The sequence below is a fragment of the Phyllobates terribilis genome, unplaced genomic scaffold (genome assembly GCF_046119375.1).
Source record: "Phyllobates terribilis strain yellow unplaced genomic scaffold, ASM4611937v1 Scaffold_3__8_contigs__length_932513732, whole genome shotgun sequence".
In the NCBI taxonomy this organism is placed as follows: Eukaryota; Metazoa; Chordata; class Amphibia; order Anura; family Dendrobatidae; genus Phyllobates; species Phyllobates terribilis.
Window position 1 is genome coordinate 155,655,736 of NW_027362763.1, and position 24,476 is coordinate 155,680,211.

Below are 24,476 nucleotides of genomic sequence, written 5' to 3' on the forward strand. Positions count from 1 at the left end.
AATTTTACCTCCCAAAAAAACGGAATAGAAAGCGATCAAAAAATGTCACGTACCCACAAATGGTACCAATAAAAATGTCAACTCGTTCCGCAAAAAACAAGCCATCACATGACTCTGTCGGCCGAAATATGGAAAAATTATAGCTCTCAAAATATGGCGATGCAAAAACTAGATTTTGCAAAAAAAAAGCGTCTCTTAGTGTGTGACAGCTGTCAGTCATAAAAACCCGATATAAATCTGGTATCTCTGTAATCGCACCGACCCGAAGAATAAAGTAATCTAATCAGTTATATCACACTAGGAACGGCGTAAAAAAATAAATAAAACCAATTCTTCACCTGCTACTGATTTGTTTATTATGTCTCCCAAAGATCGCAGTATGGCTCGGCACACATTTATCCTGCGCTCTGCGCTGAGCACTTACGCCAGAGTTTCCATGTAAATCTCTGAAATATGTGATTCAGCCGGAACCCATGACGGAAGATTCCCTGTAATGAGGCAGATATAGGCCACTGTGGATGCCGTCTGGCCTGTGATCCCACGGTGTCATTTGTTTTAGGCGTGCATAAAAGTGCGGTTGGCCACAGTTTTGTGCACTTCTGAAAAAAAGGACACCGCTAAACAGAGGCCAGACGGAGTCCAGAGTAACTCTGCTGCCTCATTACAGTGAATGGATCCCGCAGGGGTTTCATCTGAATTACATCACTTGGAAATTTAGATGGAAACCCCGATGTAAGTGCTCAGCCTAGAGCGCCGGATAAATGTTACGTAAAATGTTCCCAATAAAAGCTTCAACTCAGTCCTCAAAAAAAGCTAGTCCCCACTCAGGTCCATCATCTGTTAAAAATATAAGGGACTTCCAAGTTACTGGTAGCAGAAAGGCTCTGGAAAAGCGAAATGGCCCTTGCCCCCCAAAAGAAATTCAAAAAATTTTGTGCTCCCAAATCCAAATGCCTATTCTACAATAATTTGTTCTCCAATTGTCAAATAGCACTCCGTCCCCCCCAGATCTCGCCGTATGGCTGAGCGGTACGATACAGCCACATATGGGGTATTGGCACTTTTAGAAGAAATTGTGTGACACATCTCGGCACCATTTTTACCCATTGCCCTGTGTGAAAATGTAAAATCTGAGGGTAAAACATTTTTTTGTGGTAAAAATATAATTATGCTTTTTTCACTGCCCAATGGTATAAATTTAAAAATTAAAAAATACTCACTACTTCCCTAGATGAATTCCTTGAGAGGTGTAGTTTACAAAATGGGGTCACTTGTGGGGGTTTCTGCTGTTTCTGCATGTCAGCGACTCTTCAAATGTGACATGGTGTCTGCTGCCTATCCCAGCCAACATAGCGCTCCTTTCTCTTCCGAACCCTGCCGTACACCAAAGCAGTGGTTTTCCCCCACATATGGGGTATCGGCGTGTTCAGGAGAAATTGCACAACAAATTTCATGGTGCAATTTATCCTATTACCCTTATGATAATGCAAAATTAAGGGATGAAAAACGTTTTTGCGGGAAAAATGTGAAAATTTTATTTTTACAGCTGATTATTATAAACTTCTGTGAAGCACCTTGGGGTTCAAGGTGCTCACCACACATCTAGATAAGTTCCCTAAGGGGTCTAGTTTCCAAAATGGTGTCACTTGTGGGGGGTTTCCACTGTTTAGGCACATCAGGGGCTCCCCAAATGCAACATGGCATCCGCTAATTATTCAAACAAATTTTGCATTCAAAAAGTCAAATGGCGCTCCTTTCCTTCCGAGCCCTGCCGTGCACCCAAACAGTGGTTTGCCTCCACATATGGGGTATCGGCGTGTTCAGGAGAAATTGCACAACAAATTTCATGGTGCAATTTATCCTATTACCCTTATGATAATGCAAAATTAAGGGATGAAAAACGTTTTTGCGGGAAAAATGTGAAAATTTTATTTTTACAGCTGATTATTATAAACTTCTGTGAAGCACGTTGGGGTTCAAGATGCTCACCACACATCTAGATAAGTTCCCTAAGGGGTCTAGTTTCCAAAATAGTGTCACTTGTGGGGGGTTTCCACTGTTTAGGAACATCAGGGGCTCTCCAAACGCAACATGGCGTCTGCTAATTATTCAGACAAATTTTACATTCAGAAAGTCAAATGGCGCTCCTTCCCTTCCAAACCCTGCCGTGCGCCCAAACAGTGGTTTTCCCCCACATATGGGGTATCGGCGTGTTCAGGAGAAATTGCACAACAAATTTAATGGTGCAATATATCCTATTACCATTATGATAATGGAAAATTAAGGGATGAAAAACGTTTTTGTGGGAAAAATGTGAAAATTTTATTTTTACAGCTCAATATTATAAACTTCTGTGAAGCACCTTGGGGTTCAAGGTGCTCACCACACATCTAGATATGTTCCCTAAGGGGTCTAGTTTCCAAAATGGTGTCACTTGTGGGGGGTTTCCACTGTTTAGTCACATCAGGAGCTCTCCAAACGCAACATGGTGTCTGCTAATTATTCAGACAAATTTTACATTCAAAAAGTCTAATGGCGCTCCTTCCTTTCCGAGCCCTGCCGTGCGCCCAAACAGTGGTTTTCCCTCACATATGGGGTATCAGCACGCTCAAGAGAAATTGCACAAAAAATTTTGGGGTCCATTTTTTCCTGTTACCCCTGTGAAAATAAAAAAAATTGGGTCTAAAGTAACATTTTTGTGAAAAAAGTTAAATGTTCATTTTTTTCTTCCACATTCCAAAAATTTCTGTGAAGCACCTGAAGGGTTAATAAAGTTCTTGAATGTGGTTTTGAGCACCTTGAGGGGTGCAGTTTTTAGAACGGTGTCACTTTTGGGTATTTTCTGTCATAAAGACCCCTCAAAGTGACTTCAAATATGATGTGGTCCCTAAAAAAATGTTTTTGTAAATTTTGTTGGAAAAATGAGAAATCGCTGGTCAACTTTTAACCCTTATAGCTCCCTAACAAAAAAAAATTTTGGTTCCAAAATTGTGCTGATGTAAAGTAGACATGTGGGAAATGTTATTTATTAAGTATTTTGTGTGACATATTTCTCTGATTTAAGGGCTTAAAAATTCAAAGTTTGAAAATTGCAAAATTTTCAAAATTTTCGCCAAATTTCCGATTTTTTCACAAATAAACGCATGTGATATCAAAGAAATTTTACCACTATCATGAAGTACAATATGTCACGAAAAAACAATCTCAGAATCAGGGGGATCCGTTGAAGCGTTCCAGAGTAATTGCTTCATAAAGTGACAGTGGTCAGAATTGAAAAAATTGGCCCGGTCACGAAGGCAAAAACAGGCTCTGGTGCGAAGTGGTTAAAAGTCTCCTCACCATGACATGCTTAACATGTCGCTCTCTGCAAAGATCCAAAGTAATTCACACAAGGAGTGAGCTGCTGCTCTCTATGCTATACAGCCAATCAGGCTGCAAAGAGTGAAAGTCCCATAGTGGAACATAGTGTAAAAGTAAGTAAAAGGTCAGAAAGTCAAAGTGCTAAAAAAAAAAAAAAATAAGTAAATGAAAAAAAAATAATCCCCAAAAAATAAAAATATAATATACCCATCAATAAAAATTATTATGAAATAAAAAAAAATATATATATAATAAAAGTACACATATTTGGTATTGCTGCGTCCTGAATCACCTGACCTATAAAACTGTTCCACTAGTTAACCCCTTCAGTGAACACGGTAAAAAAAAAAAACGAAGCAAAAAACGATGCTTTATCATCATGCTGCCAAACAAAAAATTGGAATAAAACGCGATCAAAAAAACAAATGTAAATAAAAATGGTACCGCTGAAAACCTCATCTTGTCTCGCAAAAAACAAGCCGCCATACAGCTCCATCAGCCGAAAAATAAAAAAGTTATAGCTCTCAGAATAAAGCGATGCAAAAATTCTTTTTTCTATAAAATAGTTTATTGTGTAAAAGAGCCAAAACAAAAAAAACGATATAAATGTGGTACCGCTGTAAACGTACTGACCCGAAGAATAAAGCTGCCTTATCAATTTTACCACACGCAGAACACCATAAAAAAAAAAAAAAAAAAAAAAAACACAATTCCTGAATTGTTGGTTTTTGTTTATTCTGCCTCCCAAAAATCGGAATAGAAAGTGATCAAAAAATGTCACATGCCTGAAAATGGCACCAATAACAACGTCAACTTGTCCCGCAAAAAAACAAGCCATCACATGACTCTGTCGGACAAAATATGGAAAAATTATAGCTCTCAACATATGGCGATGCAAAAACTAGTCTTTGCAAAAAAATGCGTCTTTCAGTGTGACAGCTGTCAATCATAAAAACCCGAAATGAATCTGGTATCGCTGTATTCGCACCGACCCGAAGAATAATGTCGTCTAATCACTGATACCGCATGAGGAACGGCGTAAAAAATAATCTCTAGGGATTTTTCAAAAGTAAAAAAAAAAAAAAAAAAGACGATGTGGCGACTAGTGTTGAGTGCAAGTCTTCGCTACTTGAGTTTGCATCGGGTGCTCGAGTATGCACTGAGTATCGCGGGTGCTCAAGTGACATGCTCGAGTCTCCGCCCCATAAGCTTCGCAGCCAAAAAAACCTCGCGGGGATTGCCTGCCCATGCACGAGCGATCCCCACATTTTTTTTTGAGTGTCTAATAACCGTGAAACAAGCGAGGCGGGGACTCTGTGTGCATACCAGAGTACCCGATGCAAACTCAATTAGCGAGCACTTGCGCTCAAGACTAATGACAACTTATTAAATATGATGACCTAATGTTATCAAATTCTGTGTCGTACCTCTGGGTTCAAAAATGTTCACTATACCCCTTCATAAAATCCTTGAGGGGTGTAGTTTCCAAAATGGGGTCACTTGTGGGGGGTTTCCACTATTTAGGCACATCAGGGGCTCTCCAAACGCGACACGGCGTCCGTTCTCGATTCCACTCTGCCGTGCGCCCAAACACTGCATTTTCCCCACATATGGGGTATCGGCGTACTCAGGAGAAATGGCACAACAAAGGGTATGGCGCAATTTCTCCAATTACCCTTATGAAAATGCAAAATTTGGGGCTGATAAACATTTTTGTGGGAAAAATGTGAAAATTTTATTTTTACGGCTCAATGATATAAACTTCTGTGAAGCACCTGGGGGTTCAAGGTATTCACCACACATCTAGATAAGTTCCCTGAGGGGTCTAGTTTCCAAACTGGTGTCACTTGTGGGGGGTTTCCACTGTTAAGGCACCTCAGGGGTCTCCAAACTCAACATGGCATCTGCTAATCATTGAAGCAAATGGCGCTCCTTCCCTTCCGAACCCTGCCGTGCGCCCAAACAGTGGTTTTCCCTCACATATGGGGTATCTTCGTGCTCAGGGGAAATTGCACAACAAATTTTGGTGTCCATTTTTTCCTGTTACCCCTGCGAAAATAAAAAAAATTGGGTCTAAAGTAACATTTTTGTGAAAAAAGTTAAATGCTCATTTTTTTCTTCCACATTCCAAAAATTCCTGTGAAGCACCTGAAGGGTTAATAAAGTTCTTGAATGTGGTTTTGAGCACCTTGAGGGGTGCAGTTTTTAGAATGGTGTCACTTTTGGGTATTTTCTGTCATAAAGGCCCTCAAAGTCACGTCAAATGTGATGGGTTCTCTAAAAAAATGGTTTTGTAAGTTTTGTTGTAAAAATGAGAAATCGCTGGTCAACTTTTAACCCTTCTAGCTTCCTAATAAAAAAAAAATGTTGGTTCCAAAATTGTGCTGACGTAAAGTAGACATGTGGGAAATGTTATTTATTAAACTAATTTTGTGTAACATATCTCTCTGATTTAAGGGCTTAAAAATTAAAATTTTGAAAATTGCGAAATGTTTAAAATTTTTCGCCAAATTTCCGATTTTTTCACAAATAAACGCAAGTGATATTGAGGAAATTTTACCACTATCATGAAGTACAATATGTTATGGAAAAACAGTCTCAGAATCAGCGGGATCCGTTGCAGCGTTCCAGAGTAATTACCTCATAAAGTGACAGTGGTCAGAATTGTAAAAAATTGGCCATTAACGTGCAAACTACCCTCGGGGGTAAAGGGATTAATGGAAGAGGCAGGCAGACGCAAAGGGAGAGACAAACAGAGAAATCTATACATATATAGAATCCAAAAACTATTTCCAAAAATAGTTGACATTATCAGCCTATTGTATACGGGGAGACTTTTCACCATTATTTGTGAGAAAGGCTCATTATTTTTTTTAGCCTTAAATGAGCTAATAAATCGGATATGTTTGGAGCCATTTCCCGGAGAGTCAATGTATTGGGGTTCGGTGACGAGGTTCGGTGACTAGCTCCGGTGTTGATGTCTGGCTCTATATTGGGGCCGTGTCTGCAGAACTTCCCGCTCAGTACAGTAGAATGATAGCGCAGGAGGTGTGGGGTATAACAATGTGGGACAGTGGGAGACAAATCGATTCCTGTACAAACATATACTCATTCAGACTTTCCCTCTCGAGGCTGGAAATAACCCGAGCAATATAGCAGCCGTCCTGCGAGATATGGGAATTACTGCGTAATTACAACTTAAGTGACATTATTAAATGTGCACAGGGCATGATTGTTCCCCACACAATAGGATAATGCTGCAGGAAACGGCCGTCAACACTGCGAATAACCAGTGAGTGGGATTACGGGCCGCGGGACCCAAGCAGAGAAGCCCATAAATAATAAAAGCGAGGCACGGATCAAAAAAAAAAAAAAAAAACCAGGACCGAGTATTGCATGTCTGCCTTTTTTTGAGGTTTTGCACCCGTTTTAATATTTGCACCCACTCATCTTTCCAATTGCGTCTTGAAAGTCTATTTTATATGCGTTTACCTGTTTGTTTTTATGCTCGTCATTGTGGATGGGGGTTTAAGGTTTCCAGATGTTTTGCTTGATTCATCATTTTCAGCTTTTTGAAAAATTGCAAAATTAGTCGCAGGTGTTTTTCCGAATCCCCCCTGGAGTGATTTTATGTCTGCCAAATATATTGGCAAATTTTTTTTCTTGCCCCATTTTGCAAAAGAGCCACAAAATTCATGAACCACGTGTGCGATTTGGAAGTATTTGGAGCAAAAAATGCCAAGGAATAAACAAGAAAAGCGATTTGCCACCGTCCTGGAGCTCCTGAGAAGCAGAGTCGATAATATTCTTATATACCGCAATACTGTAGCTTTGTAGGAAATACAACAAGTGATCGACAGAACACAGTTTCAAGACCTCTAGGGTGGAAAAATAAAAGATAAAAATCTATTTAAAAAAATTACAAAAATAAACCTATATACAAATGTTTAATCTCCCCCTCATTTTCTCAGTTCAAAAATGAAAAAAAAAATAAAATAAAACATATATGGTCTCGATCTGTCTGTAAAAGTCTTTTTTTTTTATCAAAATATAAAAGTATTTAAACAGTACAGTAAACCTGAAAAAGAAAAAAAAATATAGCATTAAAATGTTATCAAAATGTCTTAACACTAAAACTACTGATGGAGTCATTTTGACTCCTTTCGTTTTTTATTTCTCTTCTGTGACTACATTTTTCAGAATTCCGGCTTGAAACTCGGTGACTTTTCCTCAAATATGATGTGAAAAAAGATTTTGTGAGAATAAATAATTTTGGTGAAAAATTTGCTCGTTTTTTTCAAAATTTACCAAGAACTACTGAAGGGAGTCATTTTGACTCCCTACTATATTTTGAGGTCCTTTTGTCACTAAATGTTGCTATAAAGTTTTGTGCATAATTTTTTCACTCTGTCTTATTTACCCTGATGTTCATATAGATGTAGTTCAATTTACATGTCAACTTTTCACATTTTCCTTGTGTTTTACCTGCTTGTATTACTGTGTAATGCTGAACAAACTCTATCTGATGAGGAGCTAGATGCATTCACTGCGATATTCTATGCTCGTGGAATATCTGGCACGAACCGTCACTCGATTAGCAGTATTTGGTGTAATGACTGGGGAATACCGTTTTGCAAAGCGACAATGTCTAGGGACCGCTTTGTTGAAATTATGAGGTTTCTCAGATTTGATGAGAAATCTACTCGATCGGAGAGACTGCAAACGGACAAGTTTGCTCTATTTTCTACTGTGTGGGACAGGTTTATTGAAAATTGTATTGCGTGTTACAAACCTGGCCCATACATAATGGTGGATGAGCAACTTTTCCCAAGCAAAACTAGGTGTCCATTCACGCAGTACATGCCTTCCAAACCAGATAAATATGGCCACAAATATTGGCTAGCTGTTGATAAGAGGAGCAAATATCTGGCAAATGGCTTCCCTTATCTAGGCAAAGATGACACACGCCGTGCTGAGGACCGTTTAGCTGACCATGTGGTAATGAAGTTATTGGACCCGTTTTTGAAAAAAGGTCGCAATGTTACAACCGATAATTATTTTACTTCAGTAAAATTAGCTAAACAGCTAAAAAGCAAAGGAACAACCATCGTGGGAACACTGAACAAGATAAGGCGAGAAGTGCCTAAAGAAATAAAATCCATGAAAGAGGAATTGTACAACACTAAAGTGTTTAGAAATGAAGACAATTTTACACTTACAGTATATCAAGGAAAGCCCAACAAAAATGTTGTCATTTTGAGTTCCGTCCATCCAGATGTTGTTGTTGCGTCTGATTCCGCTAAAAAAACTCCAGAAACGGTAAAGTTTTCCAATGAAACAAAATATGGAGTAGATGTAGTGGATCAGATGGCACGAAAATATACCACACGAACATGCACAAGGAGATGGCCTGTTCATGCATTTGAAAATGCCTTAGACTTTGCGGGTATAAATGCATGGATAATATTCAAGGAGATTACCCACCAAAAAATGTCACGCAAGGCATTTTTGCAAACGCTTGTGAGAAAGTTGAGTGGTCCTTATGTCACAGATAGGGAAAAGGGTTCCACGTCCCAAGTTTCTACATGCTCAGAAGTGATGGTTCAAACAAAATTTTGCCAGATCAAAGAAAAGTGCAAGAAAAATAGATCTGTCGGAAATTGTAAGACTTGTGGTAAGTCTTTGTGTGGGCAATGTACTGCCATAAATCAAAGGCAATGCCTAAAATGCAAAACACCAAATGTTTAGAAGGTGAATTCTGCGCCATATTTTCATTTTTATGCTCCTCCACCTACATTTTCTCTGCTTTTTGTTCTTCAGTTGTTGTTTATATGTGTGCACTTGAATAAAAAAAAAATGTTTGAAAAACGTCTATTATAATTATTGTTATTTTCTGTAGAAAAATAAGAAAAGCAGAAAAAAAACAATCAAAAGCATTACTGTTGGATCTCACAATAATAATACATTACAAAAAATATAATTATTAATAAATAACCACAAATGAAACTCTAAAAATAAACGAAAACAAGCAAGGAGTCAAAATGACTCCTTTCAGTAGTTCTAGGCGAGGTCACGAGTCCAGTAGTCCTAGTGTTAAGTATCCCAGCATAGTATCAATGAAAGACATCACTTCAGGGTGCCACACAGGTCCATTGATGAAAAACTTATGAAAAAGTACAAATTGGCAACACAAAACTTTTTTTTTTTTTACAAAGTTCTGAATGTTGTTTTAACCATTTCATGCCTCATGGAATTTTCCCCCCTTTTTCCAGTACATTATATTGTGCGTAAAATGAATGGTGCATTAACACTACAACTGGTGGGAAAACGGCAGTATGGAGGGATTTGACTTGGCGAGATGAGTTGTATTTGGAGGTGGCATTTTGGGGTAGACAATTAACTTTTATTAACTCAGATTAAGACAGCGATTGTCCGCCATCGTTTTTTTTTTTTTTTTACATTCTGCATTTGATGCACAAATTAAGTGTTAGGTTAATTGTGTGTGAGTAATTTTGGCATTAGCACATTTTACAGTTTAAAGGGGTTGTATAAAGTTTGGACGTTTTCCACTATCCCTGAAATAAGGGATAACCTCACAATCGTTGGCGGTCCGACCATTGGGACCACCAACGATCCCGAACTCTCAGGAGTCCTGTGTGAACGGAGCGGAGGTCAGTCACGCACAAGCATGCTCCATTCATTGTTATGGGAGTGGCGGAAACCCAGCTGAGTGCAGTGCTGAGATATCTCCGGTACTCCCACTGAGAATGAATGATGTGGTCGGATGCCCGACTGACCTCTGCTCCGTTCACACAGGACTCTTCAGAGTGCCTTTATCAAGATCGGTGGGGGTCCCCGGTGGTCAGATATCAGGATCGGTGGGGGTCCCCGGTGGTCAGATCCCAAAAGATTGGGATGTTAGTTCCTATCCTTAGGCTGGGTGCTCACTATGCGTTTTTCAAGCGTTTTCGCTGAGGAAACGCTTAAAAAACGCTTGGTAATACTTGCCCCATGGTCCCTAATGATAATCCGCATGTGCTGTGTACATGCTGCGGAAATTTCCGCTGCGGATTATCATTGGGAAAAATACGCAGCATGTCCATTAATTTTGCGGACACGCAGCGTAGTCGCCGCATTTGACTTCCATTGAATCGCTTAATATCCGCATGACTACATGCGGATATTAAGTGATTCAATGTGCGGATGGTACCGGGGTCTGGAGAAGAGGAGACTCTCATCCACACTCTGGTACCATGGTACCTGTTAAAAAAAAGAATTTAAAATAAAAAAAAAAGATTATACTTACCTTCCGATGGCCCCCCGTCTCCTCAGCGATGCGTCCGGTGTGTTGGGCGGCTCACGATGGTCTAAAAGGTCCTTCCATTACGTCATTTAGTCATGTGACAGGTCAGCGGTCGCGTGACCATCAGCTTGACTAAATGACGCCACCGCAAGTCCTGCAATTACACCGCGGGACGCAAAGGAGAGAGGACGCCGCCGGGAGCAGACTGGGGGCCGCTGGAGAGGTGAATATACAGGCTTTATTTTTAACTTTATTTTTTTCACCGCATGGTAGCCGGGATGAAGAGGAGTTGTAGTCTCCTCTTCAGCCTGGGTACCACATGCACCGCGATTACGCTGCAAATTCGTGGCCATTGAAAAGCATCAAATCCACATATACCTGCGGGTTTGCTGCGTTTGAATGTTCCTCAATGGCCGCGAATTTGCAGAGTAGTCGCGGTAGAAATGGTCATGCTGCGTTTTGCAACGCAATGCGAATTCGGCGCGCTAATTAGCGCATCATGTGCACAGCACATACGAATTCAGATTGCTTTGCATGGCAGACGCTTTACAAGCATTTACGCGGCCGTAAAAACGCTACGTGGGCACATGGCCTTACTCTATGTGTGGCACAATTCCCCATGTTGGATTCCACCTCCTATATTCTGTAAGGTGCAGACAATGTTTAGAGAATAAATTTGGAGTACAAGTAGATCAAGGATTAAGTTGATCAAGGATTAAGTTGATCAAGGATTAAGTTGATCAAGGATTAAGTTGATCAAGGATTAAGTTGATCAAGGATTAAGTTGATAACTCTCCAGAAGGGAAAATGGGAGGTGGACTGGCAATATCAGATCTGTGGATCTACTTTGTGGCTTCACACATGCAGCATTTCCATGGTTGGGAGACAAGGTAAGGTATGGGTAAGGTTGGTAGTCTTGTTCTGCAACATAAGAAATGCTCCTCACCTATTTATATAGTGGAGGAGGGTGCGGGTTGCCTGGATGGGGATGGACCAACTCTGGCACTAACGTATAAGGTTGTTGGGAATTACTGGGCTCTCCAGATTTACTCCACTGTGGCATGATCATAAATTTGCAAAGTTTTGTAAATTAAAAGGGTTCGGGGGATGGGAACAGAGGACTACAGATGGTGGATAATATACTAGATAGTGGAACACTCAAAAGTTTCAACAAACGCCAACAGAAGTCTGCGCTCTCTCATGTACCCTTCTTCCAATATTTACAATTGAGACATGCGTTACAGACTCAGTTTGGTAGTGCTGTACCTGAGACTCAAAAAAGCTATACCCTTTAGTTATTGGCAGCTGCAAAATATACGTGTGGTCTAATATCTAGGATTTATCTACAGCTTTTGCAGTCTTGTTTCAGTGGCCACAATTGGAGGGTAAAATTGAAGTGGGGCAGATCACGGATGAACAATGGAAAGCGATACTGGAGCAGGTTCCTAGCCTGTCCCCTGTGAGTCGCAGACTCTCGCGGTTATACAGAACACTAAGCTTCCTTTATAAGATCGGGGTTCGCCCAGATGCGGAGGATGCCCATCTAATGCATCTGTTCTGGGAATGTAGAAAACTGGGCTTATACTGAAAGAATACCCTGGCTCTAATACAAAGGGTTTTCGGAGTACAGCTTCAGGCAGACCCTAAAGATACGTGTATTGAAAACCTGGGGGAGTCAGTGGATTTTCAATCCCCGCTGGTTATCGGAGTGTCGCGTATACTGTACCAAGCCTGTAAGCTCATCGCACTACATTGGTTGGATGCCCACCCTCCGTCAGTAAATGAACTAATAATTAATTAATAAAATTAATAACATATGGTTGTAAAGAAAGGCAGTTTACAGAAAGAGAAAAGCAATTGGGAAATTTAAAAAAAAATTGTGTTGATCTTGGTTAAATGTTCCTGGCCTTCTGTCTGGAGCACTGTTGAGGGATAGCATATGGCAATTGATGGTACCAAGCTAAAACGCTCCATTATTTCTTAGCAGTGGACAAAACGGCAAGACAGGGGTCATAACGATCTCAGACAACTCCTGTGCGTCAATAGATCTGGGATTTCTTTGGTGCATTGGATTATTTGCATGGTTTGAGAGGGAGGGTTGCTATTTGGGTGTTTCCTTTTTTTTTTTTTTTTTTTTTTTTTTTTACATATAAAAAAAAATAGAAAAAGCAAAGATGTTCATATAAAAAGATGATAGTATAATCAAACGTTAAAATGATACTGTGAAGGCCTGTGATAGATATATAATATATATATTTTTAATCGGATCTATATATGCAAGTTATTGTTTTATAGATGATTTGTAAAACAATCGTTATATATCCTATATTATTAATACAAATGATCCGATAAAAAAAAAAAAAAAAAGTATGCAGTTTAAACTGTGAAATCTAGTGACAGATGTGACAGATCCCCCTTGAAAGGGAATCTGTCAATAAGGTTTTGCTATTTAAATATGAGAGCAGCACAATAAGGAGCGAGAGAGACTGATTCCATGGATGTGTCACTTACTGGGTGACTTGCTGTAGTTTCAATACAATCTGTGGTTTATCAGCAGGAGATTACTACCCGACTACATGTCTCATGCAGGCAAGTCAGGCTCATCTGTATAGCTCCGCCCCCACCACTGATTGTCAGCTTGCTGATAATGTACAGAGTACACAGGAAGCCGCCAGTCAGGGGTGTGGGCGGGTTACACACAGGAAGCCGCCAGTCAGGGGTGTGGGCGGGTTATACACAAGAAGCCGCCAGTCAGGGGTATGGGCGGGTTATACACAGGAAGCTGCCGATCAGGGGTGTGGGCGGGTTATACACAAGAAGCCGCCAGTCAGGGGTGTGGGCGGGGTTATACACAGGAAGCCGCCAATTAGGGTTGTGGGTGGGTTATACACAGGAAGCGGCCAATTAGGGTTGTGGGTGGGTTATACACAGGAAGCGGCCAATTAGGGTTGTGGGCGGGTTATACACAGCCCAGAAGCATTAGCTCTGCTACATCTAGATTAGACTAAACAAGCATTCTAGCAAAACCAAAAAACTGAGCCAGACTATAAGCTGGTGTATGTGCAAAGTGTAACAGCTGGTTCACATTGTGGTCAACAAAAACAAAACAAATGAGCATATACCCTACAGCAGGTAAATAAGAAAATAGTAACAGTACATGTAAATAACATAGGAGACTTTGTTAATTCTTTTTTGATCAAAAAAAGCGTTGGGCAGTTAGGCACAACACTAAACATCATTTTGGGTAACACAAAGATTCCTTCACTTGGTAGCTGCCGTTCCAGTGTACAGTGCAGGTAACTATTCCTTAATCTCTTCCACGTGGATGTATAAAAAACAAACTCAATTCACTTGTATTGAGGCAGGCCAAGCACGTATAGTCGGCATGCGATCACGTGTATGCAAATAGCATGGTTACGGTCACGTGCCCGCCCGCCCGCTCCCGGAGAATCCGGACACTGTGCACTGTGAGGATTCACAAGTCTGCAGTTACACTGAGTGACCCCAAGCTTGGACAACCCCCATAAGGTGTTATAGGCTTTGAACAATCCTAGGGGTACCTTGACAGATCACAGCAAGTGAAAGAAAAAAATCAAAGCGCTACTAAGTCGTTTAATTAGACAATAGTTGAAAAGCCCTTTAAATCTCTTGGGCACTGCACTTACATCTCATGTTTTTTCTATATTTCACAAGTATGCCAGGAAAGCTGCCGACATACATACTAAATCTCTACATTAGCCCAAAAGAGCGTCCATTTGGTTCTCTCGGGACGATTATGCCAGCAGATCTCCAAGAAATAATGTACGGAATAACATACAACACTAGACTACACTACGGACAGGATCATGCTAAAAAATAAATGTATCCACTACATGGACACAGAACCCAAAGCAGCAGTGGAGATTCAGTGTTGGACTCAGGGAGGGTGAGTAAAGGACAGATTATTTTTTGCCAAAACTGGACAACACCTTTAAATGTGAGCCGGTGGAGAGTTACAATACTGCTGATAGTACTGGTCCACTTACCTGAATGTTGTCAAACTTCAAGCCCGGCATTGTCAGCTTCTCCTTGTCAATGAACACAGGGTTGAACTGTTGAGTGGCCACAGAGATGAGTATGTTCCTGGTGTCCTCGGAGGGCAGCCACGCATCATTTCTCCTGTCCATCTCGCTCATGTTAAGAGCTGTGGCAAAAGGGTCATCGCTTCCAGCAAACACACTATGAATCTGCGAAAATGGCTTTGGGGACTGGGGAACTTCCACTGCCTTTGATGACCCTGTTGAATCCAGGGACTTGTTTCCCACAAAAAAGCCAACAGCGGCTGGGTCCTGGGAGGTGCTGGTGTCTGGAGTTACTGGTGCCGGGCTCCGCTCAGGGCCACCGGGTGCTGCGTTTGGGTTACTGACAGAGATGAAGGTAGAAGATGTGGTAAAGGAATCGAAAAAGTCCACGGCGGAAGAATTGTTATTGACATTATCAGAGAAGAAGTTGCTCAGGCTCGGACTCGGCTGGACGACTTGTGTCTGAGCCTTTATAGGATGTCTCATCTCGAGTCCAAAACTGGGTGACTTCACCATCTGAGACTCAAAGCCGTCATGGATTAAAAAGGACTGCTGAGAATTAGACTGGCTGAAGATGGTGCACACCGGGATGGTCTCTTCTGCTGGAGACAATTTACTTGCTGGGGGAACCAGTTCTTCTTTGTGCTCTCCTTGCATCTTTACATCTAGATTTTCTTTTTCTACCTCTGGAAAATTCTGCTGCTGGATAAAGTCATTGGTCAGAGTCACTATCTCTGCGCCAGAAGCTTCGGGACTGACGGCCAGCTGCGGACTGCCATCTGCGTGTCCATTATACTCCTTGTCTGTCAATGCATGGAGTCCCAGCGCTCGGCTGCTCTCGACTTCATCCACAATGTCTTGTAGGCAGCCGACATCCCCGGCATCGTCTTCACTGATGTTGGGAGAGTCGGAGATGATGACACTTTCCATCATTTGGTCGTTTATTTTTTCCAGCAGGTTGCCCGAGTCTTCGGAGAGGGTGACATTTTCCTCAGATTCAAAGTTGTCCGCATCGAGATCGATGGTTTCATCCTGGAGAAGAATCTCCTCCTGCTCTTCACGGGGATTCATTTGTGGGAGTCCCGCGATGGTAGGGGAGACTGACCCGGCTGAATTAGTGGGTAAACTCGGCTCATTTTCAGGACTGGTATCGGGGATCTCCATTTCTCCTGTACAAAAGAAAAAAGGTACAACCTGTGACTTATATGTATGAAACGTCTGGACTTTCCAGAAAGGGTGCTAATGTCTAACAAAGAGGAAGCAGGACCCTCGCAATAAGTGGCGGGGTGACAATTATATCATGTCGGGAGAAAGAAGATTTTTTTTCACCATAGAAAATGATGACGCAACCATGGGAAAAACTAGGACTTTATGATTAGTGAAGATCTGACTACAAAAAGTCTCATAATCATTAGAATAAAAGTGTTAGGGGCACTCCAGCCACTGGAGAGGTGACAAAGGCTACATCAATTGCTGGGACTCTGCTGATAGTCTACAGCACAGGAAGAAAAAGCGGAGCTGAAAACTATGAATGGGCAGGTGAAACGCATGCTCGACCACCGCTCCATCCAAACCAGCTCTGTTCTTGCAGACCACCCCTTATAGGGTTGCATCTCCTTTACAGCCGTTTCCTGCGCATTGATGCTGGGGGTTCTGATGTGTATGAGAATTGTCTACAGCGGGGCCCCCAACCTTTTTTACCATGAGAACCACATTCAGCTCTCAAAGATGGTCGCAAGTGAGAAAATTGTAGGAGCCACCTGTGTGCACAGCTGTATTTCCCCTGCTCTCATTTTCTGCAACTGTAACGCCCAGCTGTATGAAGAGAGGGGGCCGCTAATCTCCGCAGCTGTAACGCCCCGCTGTATGGAGAGAGGGGGCCGCTAATCTCCGCAGCTGTAACGCCCCGCTGTATGGAGAGAGGGGGCCGCTAATCTAAGCAGCTGTTAACGCCCCGCTGTATGGAGAGAGGGGGCCGCTAATCTCCGCAGCTGTAACGCCCCCCCTGTATGGAAAGAGCGGGCCGCTAATCTCCGCAGCTGTAACGCCCCCCTGTATGGAGAGAGGGGGCCGCTAATCTCCGCAGCTGTAACGCCCCGCTGTATGGAGAGAGGGGGCCGCTAATCTCCGCAGCTGTAACGCCCCGCTGTATGGAGAGAGGGGGCCGCTAATCTCCGCAGCTGTAACGCCCCGCTGTATGGAGAGAGGGGGCCGCTAATCTCCGCAGCTGTAACGCCCCCCTGTATGGAAAGAGGGGGCCGCTAATCTCCGCAGCTGTAACGCCCCGCTGTATGGAGAGAGGGGGCCGCTAATCTCCGCAGCTGTAACGCCCCGCTGTATGGAGAGAGGGGGCCGCTAATCTCCGCAGCTGTAACGCCCCTCTGAATGGAAAGAGGGGGCCGCTAATCTCCGCAGCTGTAACGCCCCCCTGTATGGAAAGAGGGGGCCGCTAATCTCCACAGCTGTAACGCCCCCCCTGTATGGAAAGAGCGGGCCGCTAATCTCCGCAGCTGTAACGCCCCCCTGTATGGAAAGAGCGGGCCGCTAATCTCCGCAGCTGTAACGCCCCCCTGTATGGAGAGAGGGGGCCGCTAATCTCCGCAGCTGTAACGCCCCCCTGTATGGAGAGAGGGGGCCGCTAATCTCCGCAGCTGTAACGCCCCCCTGTATGGAGAGAGGGGGCCGCTAATCTCCGCAGCTGTAACGCCCCGCTGTATGGAGAGAGGGGGCCGCTAATCTCCGCAGCTGTAACGCCCCCCTGTATGGAAAGAGGGGGCCGCTAATCTCCGCAGCTGTAACGCCCCCCTGTATGGAAAGAGGGGGCCGCTAATCTCCGCAGCTGTAACGCCCCCCTGTATGGAAAGAGCGGGCCGCTAATCTCCGCAGCTGTAACGACCCCCTGTATGGAAAGAGCGGGCCGCTAATCTCCGCAGCTGTAATGCCCCCCTGTATGGAGAGAGGGGGCCGCTAATCTCCGCAGCTGTAACGCCCCCCTGTATGGAGAGAGGGGGCCGCTAATCTCCGCAGCTGTAACGCCCCGCCGTATGCAGAGAAGGGGCCGCTTATCTCCGTAGCTGTAACACCCAACTGTATGGAGAGAGGGGGCCGCGTATCTCCGTAGCTGTAACGCTCCGCTGTATGGAGAGGGGGCCGCTCATCTCCGCCCCAGTCATTCTCTGCCGGACACAGCACCATTACCGGGGTCCCGGGCCCTATGAATGCAGCGCTGGCACATTACACTCAGTGACAGCAATCAAAGAAGGAAACACAACAGGATTTCACCTTCTAGTTATAAACTAAATATCTTCATTCACTGACAACAAGCAGAGATCCTAACAATGAGTAACAACTATACACAAAGCATCACTTCATAAGCTTTCCAACCTGAAACCTCACGTACAGGACTCCAGACGTACATCCCCTGACTGACACACACACACACCCACCCACCCACACACACACACACACACACCCGTAGTACCGAAGTGACAGATGACTCCCGGTAAGAGCTCTGGTATCGCACTCACCTGACTCCCCACACCGGTCTCGCCCACCTCTGATACACTCAAATGATACCGGTAATCACTACGCAGGCGTAAAGAAATCCTGCTTGTGCCAAACCCTGTAAGATCAACGCGCATGCGTCTGTCCTCGCCAGAGGCATGTACGCATGCGTGGGTTACAGTGCGCAAGCGTAGTACAGGCAAATACAAATTCAATCAACTTTATTTAGACAAAACAGTAGAAAACAGGAAGAGGAGTTGGTACGGAAGCCGCAGTGAATCGAAATACCTCATTGAATTGAATGCAAGGCTGAAGGGTTTAGTTGACAGGTGGAACCGAAATGGAGGACGATGCTCCTGTTATTTACGGGCTGGAGTTTCAGGTGTGTTGGACTCCATTTTTTATATATGTATATACATTATGCATGTGTTGGCATGGCTTTACCCACAATAGTGTACACAGCTCTATGATATGTGTGTGTGTATATATATATATATATATATATATATATATATACACACACATACATACATACATGCACACGCACACCTCTACCTGTTGTCACATCAATCATAATTTTTCTTGTAGCCATTGGAAACCGTACACCACCCAGGTGTCCACCTAGTATTATGGGATGTGATGTGCCACCGCTTATGTAGGGACTTTATTTCCCAGAATGCAAGTTACTTACCAGAGCTGAGGATGAGCTGGATGAGCAAGGAATGCTGGGAGATTTCAGCTCTGAAGCTGGCAGAATTTTTCATGTAGTGGCAGAATATATAACATTCTATAAATGAAGATCTGTCAGTGATAAGCAGGCTAATAATATAATTTACAGCCCTTTTCTGCATGAAATGGGGAGCCAGCCGTTACATGTTGTTGGTGCACTGTGGGAGGGATCGCTATTATTTTGGGTTACAGGATATGGACCTGTTCAGACATAGTTTTTGTTAACTTGAATGCAGGTATTTTTGGGCTAAAAAATGATTTATGCAACGTATGAGAATTTTTCCTTTTAATTAGTTTTTCCCTTCTCGGCCTTCCATGGCTGAGCTGGAGATCCCTCCATCCAGGCTCCGATCACTGGAAGTGGAGCTGCAGAAGCGGCACAGAGCGGCTGCACAACGAATTCTGCTTACAGAAATGCACATAGCACAGGCGAGCAGCAGCCATAACTCGGGAGAGAAACGGAGCTCACAACTTGGATGTCAGCACCCTGGCACAGATTGATGCCAGTGTTGAGGGGGCGAGTAGGGGTCAGACAATACTGATTCATCAAGAGGTATGCACCTCGCCACAAATCTTCACTCCCTGACTGGAGTAAGGAACGCCATGACTTGTCAGGAATTAGATGAGCTGGTACGTCACTCTCCCTGCTGCGCCCCCGCTCGGCCAAAAGTCACAAAATGTTTGTGCAACTACGAGTATAGCTACTTTTCAAAGTGATTTATGTCAGAATTCTGGTGAAATTGCTTGGATGACTCTGGGCACCTTTGTTTGCCCAAACTTGCAATTGTAATGAATGGCTTGTCGATCCGAAATATGGACATTTGGCCTAAATATATTTGGTAAAAAAACAAAAAAAAAACATAACCTATATATATATATATATATATATATATATATATATATATATATTAGTGCTCACGATTAGCAGCTCTTACAGGACTCAATTCTTCATTAGGAGTCCGTGTCTGAGCTTCTGGCTTAGCGGCTTCCGGCAGTCCGCCATGACAGTGTGTGCTGTCAGTTACTGATCTACGACTGCTGTGTTAATGATGTAGATGGTGCTCCTTTAGTCAAATCCATGAGATTTCTCCATATCCTATAAGATCTCACATTGTGACACCAGATGCTGCTGTTGAGGGTTATGGGATGCCACACAGGGTGCTAGGATCGCAAAACTGCAAACTCAACTTCTTTACAGGCCGATTAATGATCAGCTTTGTTTCTTTTTAATCCAAAAATATTTTGAAGGAGTTTTAGTTTTGAGCTGACTGTTGTGGTTTTTTTTTGGCCGGAGAATATATTATCTTGGAAGTTTAAAGGGGTTCCCGGTCCAAATCAATTAGTCTACAGTCACTTTGTGAGGCTGATGGCGCTTCCTCCTCCATACATTGCAGTCACGTGTATAATTATGGAGCAGGAGCTGGTGTCTCATATGAGACCCAGTTAGGTCTGCTGTGCATCCAGGAGGATGTATTTCCACTTGGAATAGTCCGAGTTACAAGGGAAATGAGATGTAAATATTTAAATGCCCCCCCAAAAGGTATTTTATGACCTTATGGAGTTCACAACATGTGAAATAAATTAAGAATATATAATAACGTGAAAAAAAAAAAAAATACCACTGTCAATCAAAATTGCTGTTACTAGCCCCGCTCCCATAAATAACGTGTCCAATATATACAAATATTTGTTGCAGAATGGAGAACAAATTTTGAAATGTATGTTGATAATTCTTTGTGATCATAAAAAATGGGGAAAAAATATTCATTTCCTTTTTAATTTTCCATCAATATCAATAAAAAAAAAAAAAAAAAAAAAGACACAGTAACATAAAAATTAATTTCTTAAGAAAAGACGCAAAAAATTACTTGAATATCCAAAAGAGAAAACATTTTAAAGCTCTTTAAACCACATGTACAAAACCCCCCGAAAAGGTGTCTGGTGGGGAACGCAGTACATGGCCTGGTCTTGAACTGGATAAAAATAAAACTTTCTTCCATGAAGATTTGTATAAATAACTTCAATGACCGATATTGACCATTCTGCTGGTCTTACACATTAGATCACTATTGGCAGAAGGATCATTAAGCCAAAGCTATCTCTCCAGACTCTCCCCGACCCCCCCCCCCCACCCATACGTAGGGACGCTCGACTGAGCGCTCCTGTGTTACCTTTGAGAGAACCATTGCCAGAATCAGCAGTTCATCTCTAGGCCAAACAGAAGGATTGGGCCACTGAATATCACCTGTCCGTTTCTTAGGACCCCCAATATAATGTTTTGGGAGAGGAAGCCCCTACACACATTAGGTTAACTTTGATCTAGAGCATACATGTCAAACTCCGTCCCGTGGGCCAAATCTGGCCTTCAGGTTGATAATATTTTGCCCATGACACCAGAACCACCACCCTATGTGGGGCCATTATTCTGTATGGAGGAGTATGTGGGGCCCATAATACTATAAGAGGACTATGTGGGGCCCGTTATACTGTATGGAGGGCTATGTGGGGCCCGTTATACTGTATGGAGGGCTATGTGGGGCCCGTTATACTGTATGGAGGGCTATGTGGGGCCCGTTATACTGTATGGAGGGCTATGTGGGGCCCGTTATACTGTATGGAGGGCTATGTGGGGCCCGTTATACTGTATGGAGGGCTATGTGGGGCCCGTTATACTGTATGGAGGGCTATGTGGGGCCCGTTATACTGTATGGAGGGCTATGTGGGGCCCGTTATACTGTATGGAGGGCTATGTGGGGCCCGTTATATTGTATGGAGGGCTATGTGGGGCCCGTTATGCTGCATGGAGGGCTATGTGGGGCCCGTTATACTCATTATTTCCTTGCACATTTGAAGCAGTTTACAATCTGCAGCATGGCAATTCTTCCAGTGTTTTTGAACAATTCAAAGATGTGGCCTCTCCAGTGATTTATAAAGGGGTAATAATACTTTGGGATCACGAGATTTTATCTCTTTTTATACTTCCTAAAATCTAGTTTGCTTTTGCGGCTGCTGCTTGACCTTGAGTACTGCTGCTCAGCTTACTTGTAACCAGAACACCCAAGTCCTTCTCCTGTTCTGTAGTCCTGAGTATACTCCCATTTAATGTATATGCAGCAATAGGATTACTCCGTTCTAGGTGCATTACTCTACATTTATCTACATTAAATCTCATTTGCCAAGTGTTTGCCCATTCAGTCATCTTATCCAGATCATTCTGTAATATCGTAATGTCAAGATCAGTTTTTAATGTCCTACATAGTTTGGTGTCATCAGCAAAAACTGACACTTTACTCTCAATCCCATCCCCGAGGTCTGTAGTTTGTAAAAAAGAAAAAATAAATAAATAAAAATATCGCCATTTTCCGTAACCCGCAGCGTCTCCATTTCTTGGCATCTGGGGCCGGGTGAGGGCTTATTTTTTGCCCACCGAGTTTTAAATTTTTATTAATACCATTTTGGGGTAGATACAATGTTTTGATCGCCCGTTATTGCATTTCATTGCAATATTGTGGCGACAAAACACATCACTCTGGCTTTTTTTATTTTATTTTTTTCACATTATCCATTTACCATATGGAATAATTTACTTTATATTTTGATAGATTGTACAGTTCAGAACGTAGCGATGCCAAATATGTGTATTTTTTCTTTTCTTTATTGTTTTATATTTTTTAAAGCTTTTTTGTGTTTTAACTTTTTTTTTTTTATCTTCTTCAATAGTACTCTAAGGAGACTTGAGGCTGCGATCATCTGATCGCGTGTGCTACACATAGCAGGGTTTCAGCCTGCTACTTGTAGCAGAAATGTCATCTCCTATGAACGGCCACAGTTCATGGGAGAACTGCGTTTACAAGCACGGAGGTCTTCTGCAGACCCCCGGCTTTCATGCCAACCCATTGGCGACCCGCAATCACGTGGGGCGCCGATGGGCAGGTCTTATAACACACTTCCGGGCATGCTCGAGTTAAATGCTGCTGCCAGAGATTGACAGCGGCATTTAACATGTTAACAGCCGCGGGTCTATCGCGATTCCATCCGCGGCTGTTAAAGACACATGACAGCGGATCTGATCAGCTGTCATGCGGGCTCAGTGCTAGAGCCTGATCCAAAGGGTGGTCGACGACCTTAGACGTACCTATTCGTCCAAGGTCTTAATGGGGTTAAAGGGTTTTTCTGGGGAGTAAAATGTTTGTTTTTAAATGCTCATTGTGGTTAAAAAATAATAATAAAAGGAGTGGTACTCGCCTCACCTCTGCAGTTCTGATGCTATCCTGTCCCTTGCAGGTCTCTGGTTCCAATTTACATGCACATTCTGTCACAGAAACATGGAGCCGGAGAAATAAGTATTGAACACGTCATCAATTTTCTATGTAAATATATTTCTAAAGATGCTATTGACATTACATTGTCACTAGACGTCGGAAACAACCCATCCAATCCACACAGGCAAAGAAATCAAACCATAGATTCCATAAATTATGTGTAATAATGAGAAATGACACACGGAAAAAGTATTGAACACGCTTAATGGAATTTTTTTCAATACTTTGTACAAAAGCCTTTGTTGGTGATGAAGCTTCAAGACGCCTCTAGTATGGAGAAACTAGTCGCATGCATTGCTCAGGTGTGACTTTGGCCCATTCTTCCACACAAACACTGTTCAAATCCTGAAGGTCTCGTGGGCTCCTTCTATGAACTCTGAGCTTTAGTTCCCTTCATACATTTTCTATTGGATTCAGGTCTGGTGATTGGCTCGGCCATTCAAGCTGCTTTATTTTCTTTCTCTGAAAACAATTGAGAGGTTCCTTGGCTGTGTTTGAGATCATTGTCTTGCTGAAATGTCCATCCTCGTTTCATCTTCATCATCCAGGTAGATGGCAGCAGATTTTTATCAAGAATGTCTCTGTACATTTGTCAATTTATCCTTCCTTCAATTATATGAAGTTTACCAGTGCCGTATGCTGAAAAACATCCCCACACCATGATGTTCCCACCTCCAAACATCACTGTTGGTCTGTTTTTTTGGGGGTGATATACAGTGCCTTTTGGGCTTCAAACATGACATGTATTATGGCATCCAAAGAGTTTTGGTCTCATCTGACCAGACTATATTCTCCAGTATTTCACAGGTGTGGTATGTATAAATGTTGTTGTGCAAACTTTAAACGCACTTGAACTTGTTTTTTGTTCAGCAATGGAGTCTTGCGTAGTGAGCGTGCATACAGGCCATGGAGGTTGCATTACTTACAGTTTACTTTAAAACAATTGTACCTGCTGATTTCAGGTCTTTCTGTAGCTCTCCACAGGTGGTCCTTGGCTCTTGGACAACTGTTATGATTATTTTCTAGAGGCTTGATCCTACCTGCCCATATAATTGTAGGCTTTTAGCCCGGAAAAGTCATCATATTAGACTTAGGGTCCCAACAAAAGGGTGCTCCTTGTCACTGACTGTTGAGCTCGCATGAATTGGCCAATTTAAGCGCTAAGTTCCTTCATTTTTTTAACTTATTTTCTACAGC

General features: G+C 42.7%; 2 protein-coding genes across 2 annotated transcripts in view; one reads left to right on the plus strand and one right to left on the minus strand.

The window, feature by feature from the left end:
• TRAPPC12 (trafficking protein particle complex subunit 12) overlaps positions 1–18,399 on the minus strand; it is a 132,430-nt gene extending 114,031 nt beyond the window's left edge. The window contains exons 1-2 of the mRNA XM_073674208.1: positions 18,252–18,399; positions 14,689–15,893 (exon numbers count right to left, since the gene is read on the minus strand). Of these exons, the coding sequence (XP_073530309.1) occupies positions 14,689–15,888 (1,200 nt within the window). The 5' untranslated portion in view covers positions 15,889–15,893; positions 18,252–18,399. The remainder of the gene's footprint in view (positions 1–14,688; positions 15,894–18,251) is intronic.
• A 48-nt stretch (positions 18,400–18,447) lies between these two features.
• The window catches only part of EIPR1 (EARP complex and GARP complex interacting protein 1), a 285,709-nt gene continuing 279,680 nt past the window's right edge, over positions 18,448–24,476 (plus strand). Inside the window, exon 1 of the mRNA XM_073674209.1 lies at positions 18,448–18,610. Coding sequence (XP_073530310.1) covers positions 18,569–18,610 — 42 coding nt within the window. The 5' untranslated portion in view covers positions 18,448–18,568. The remainder of the gene's footprint in view (positions 18,611–24,476) is intronic.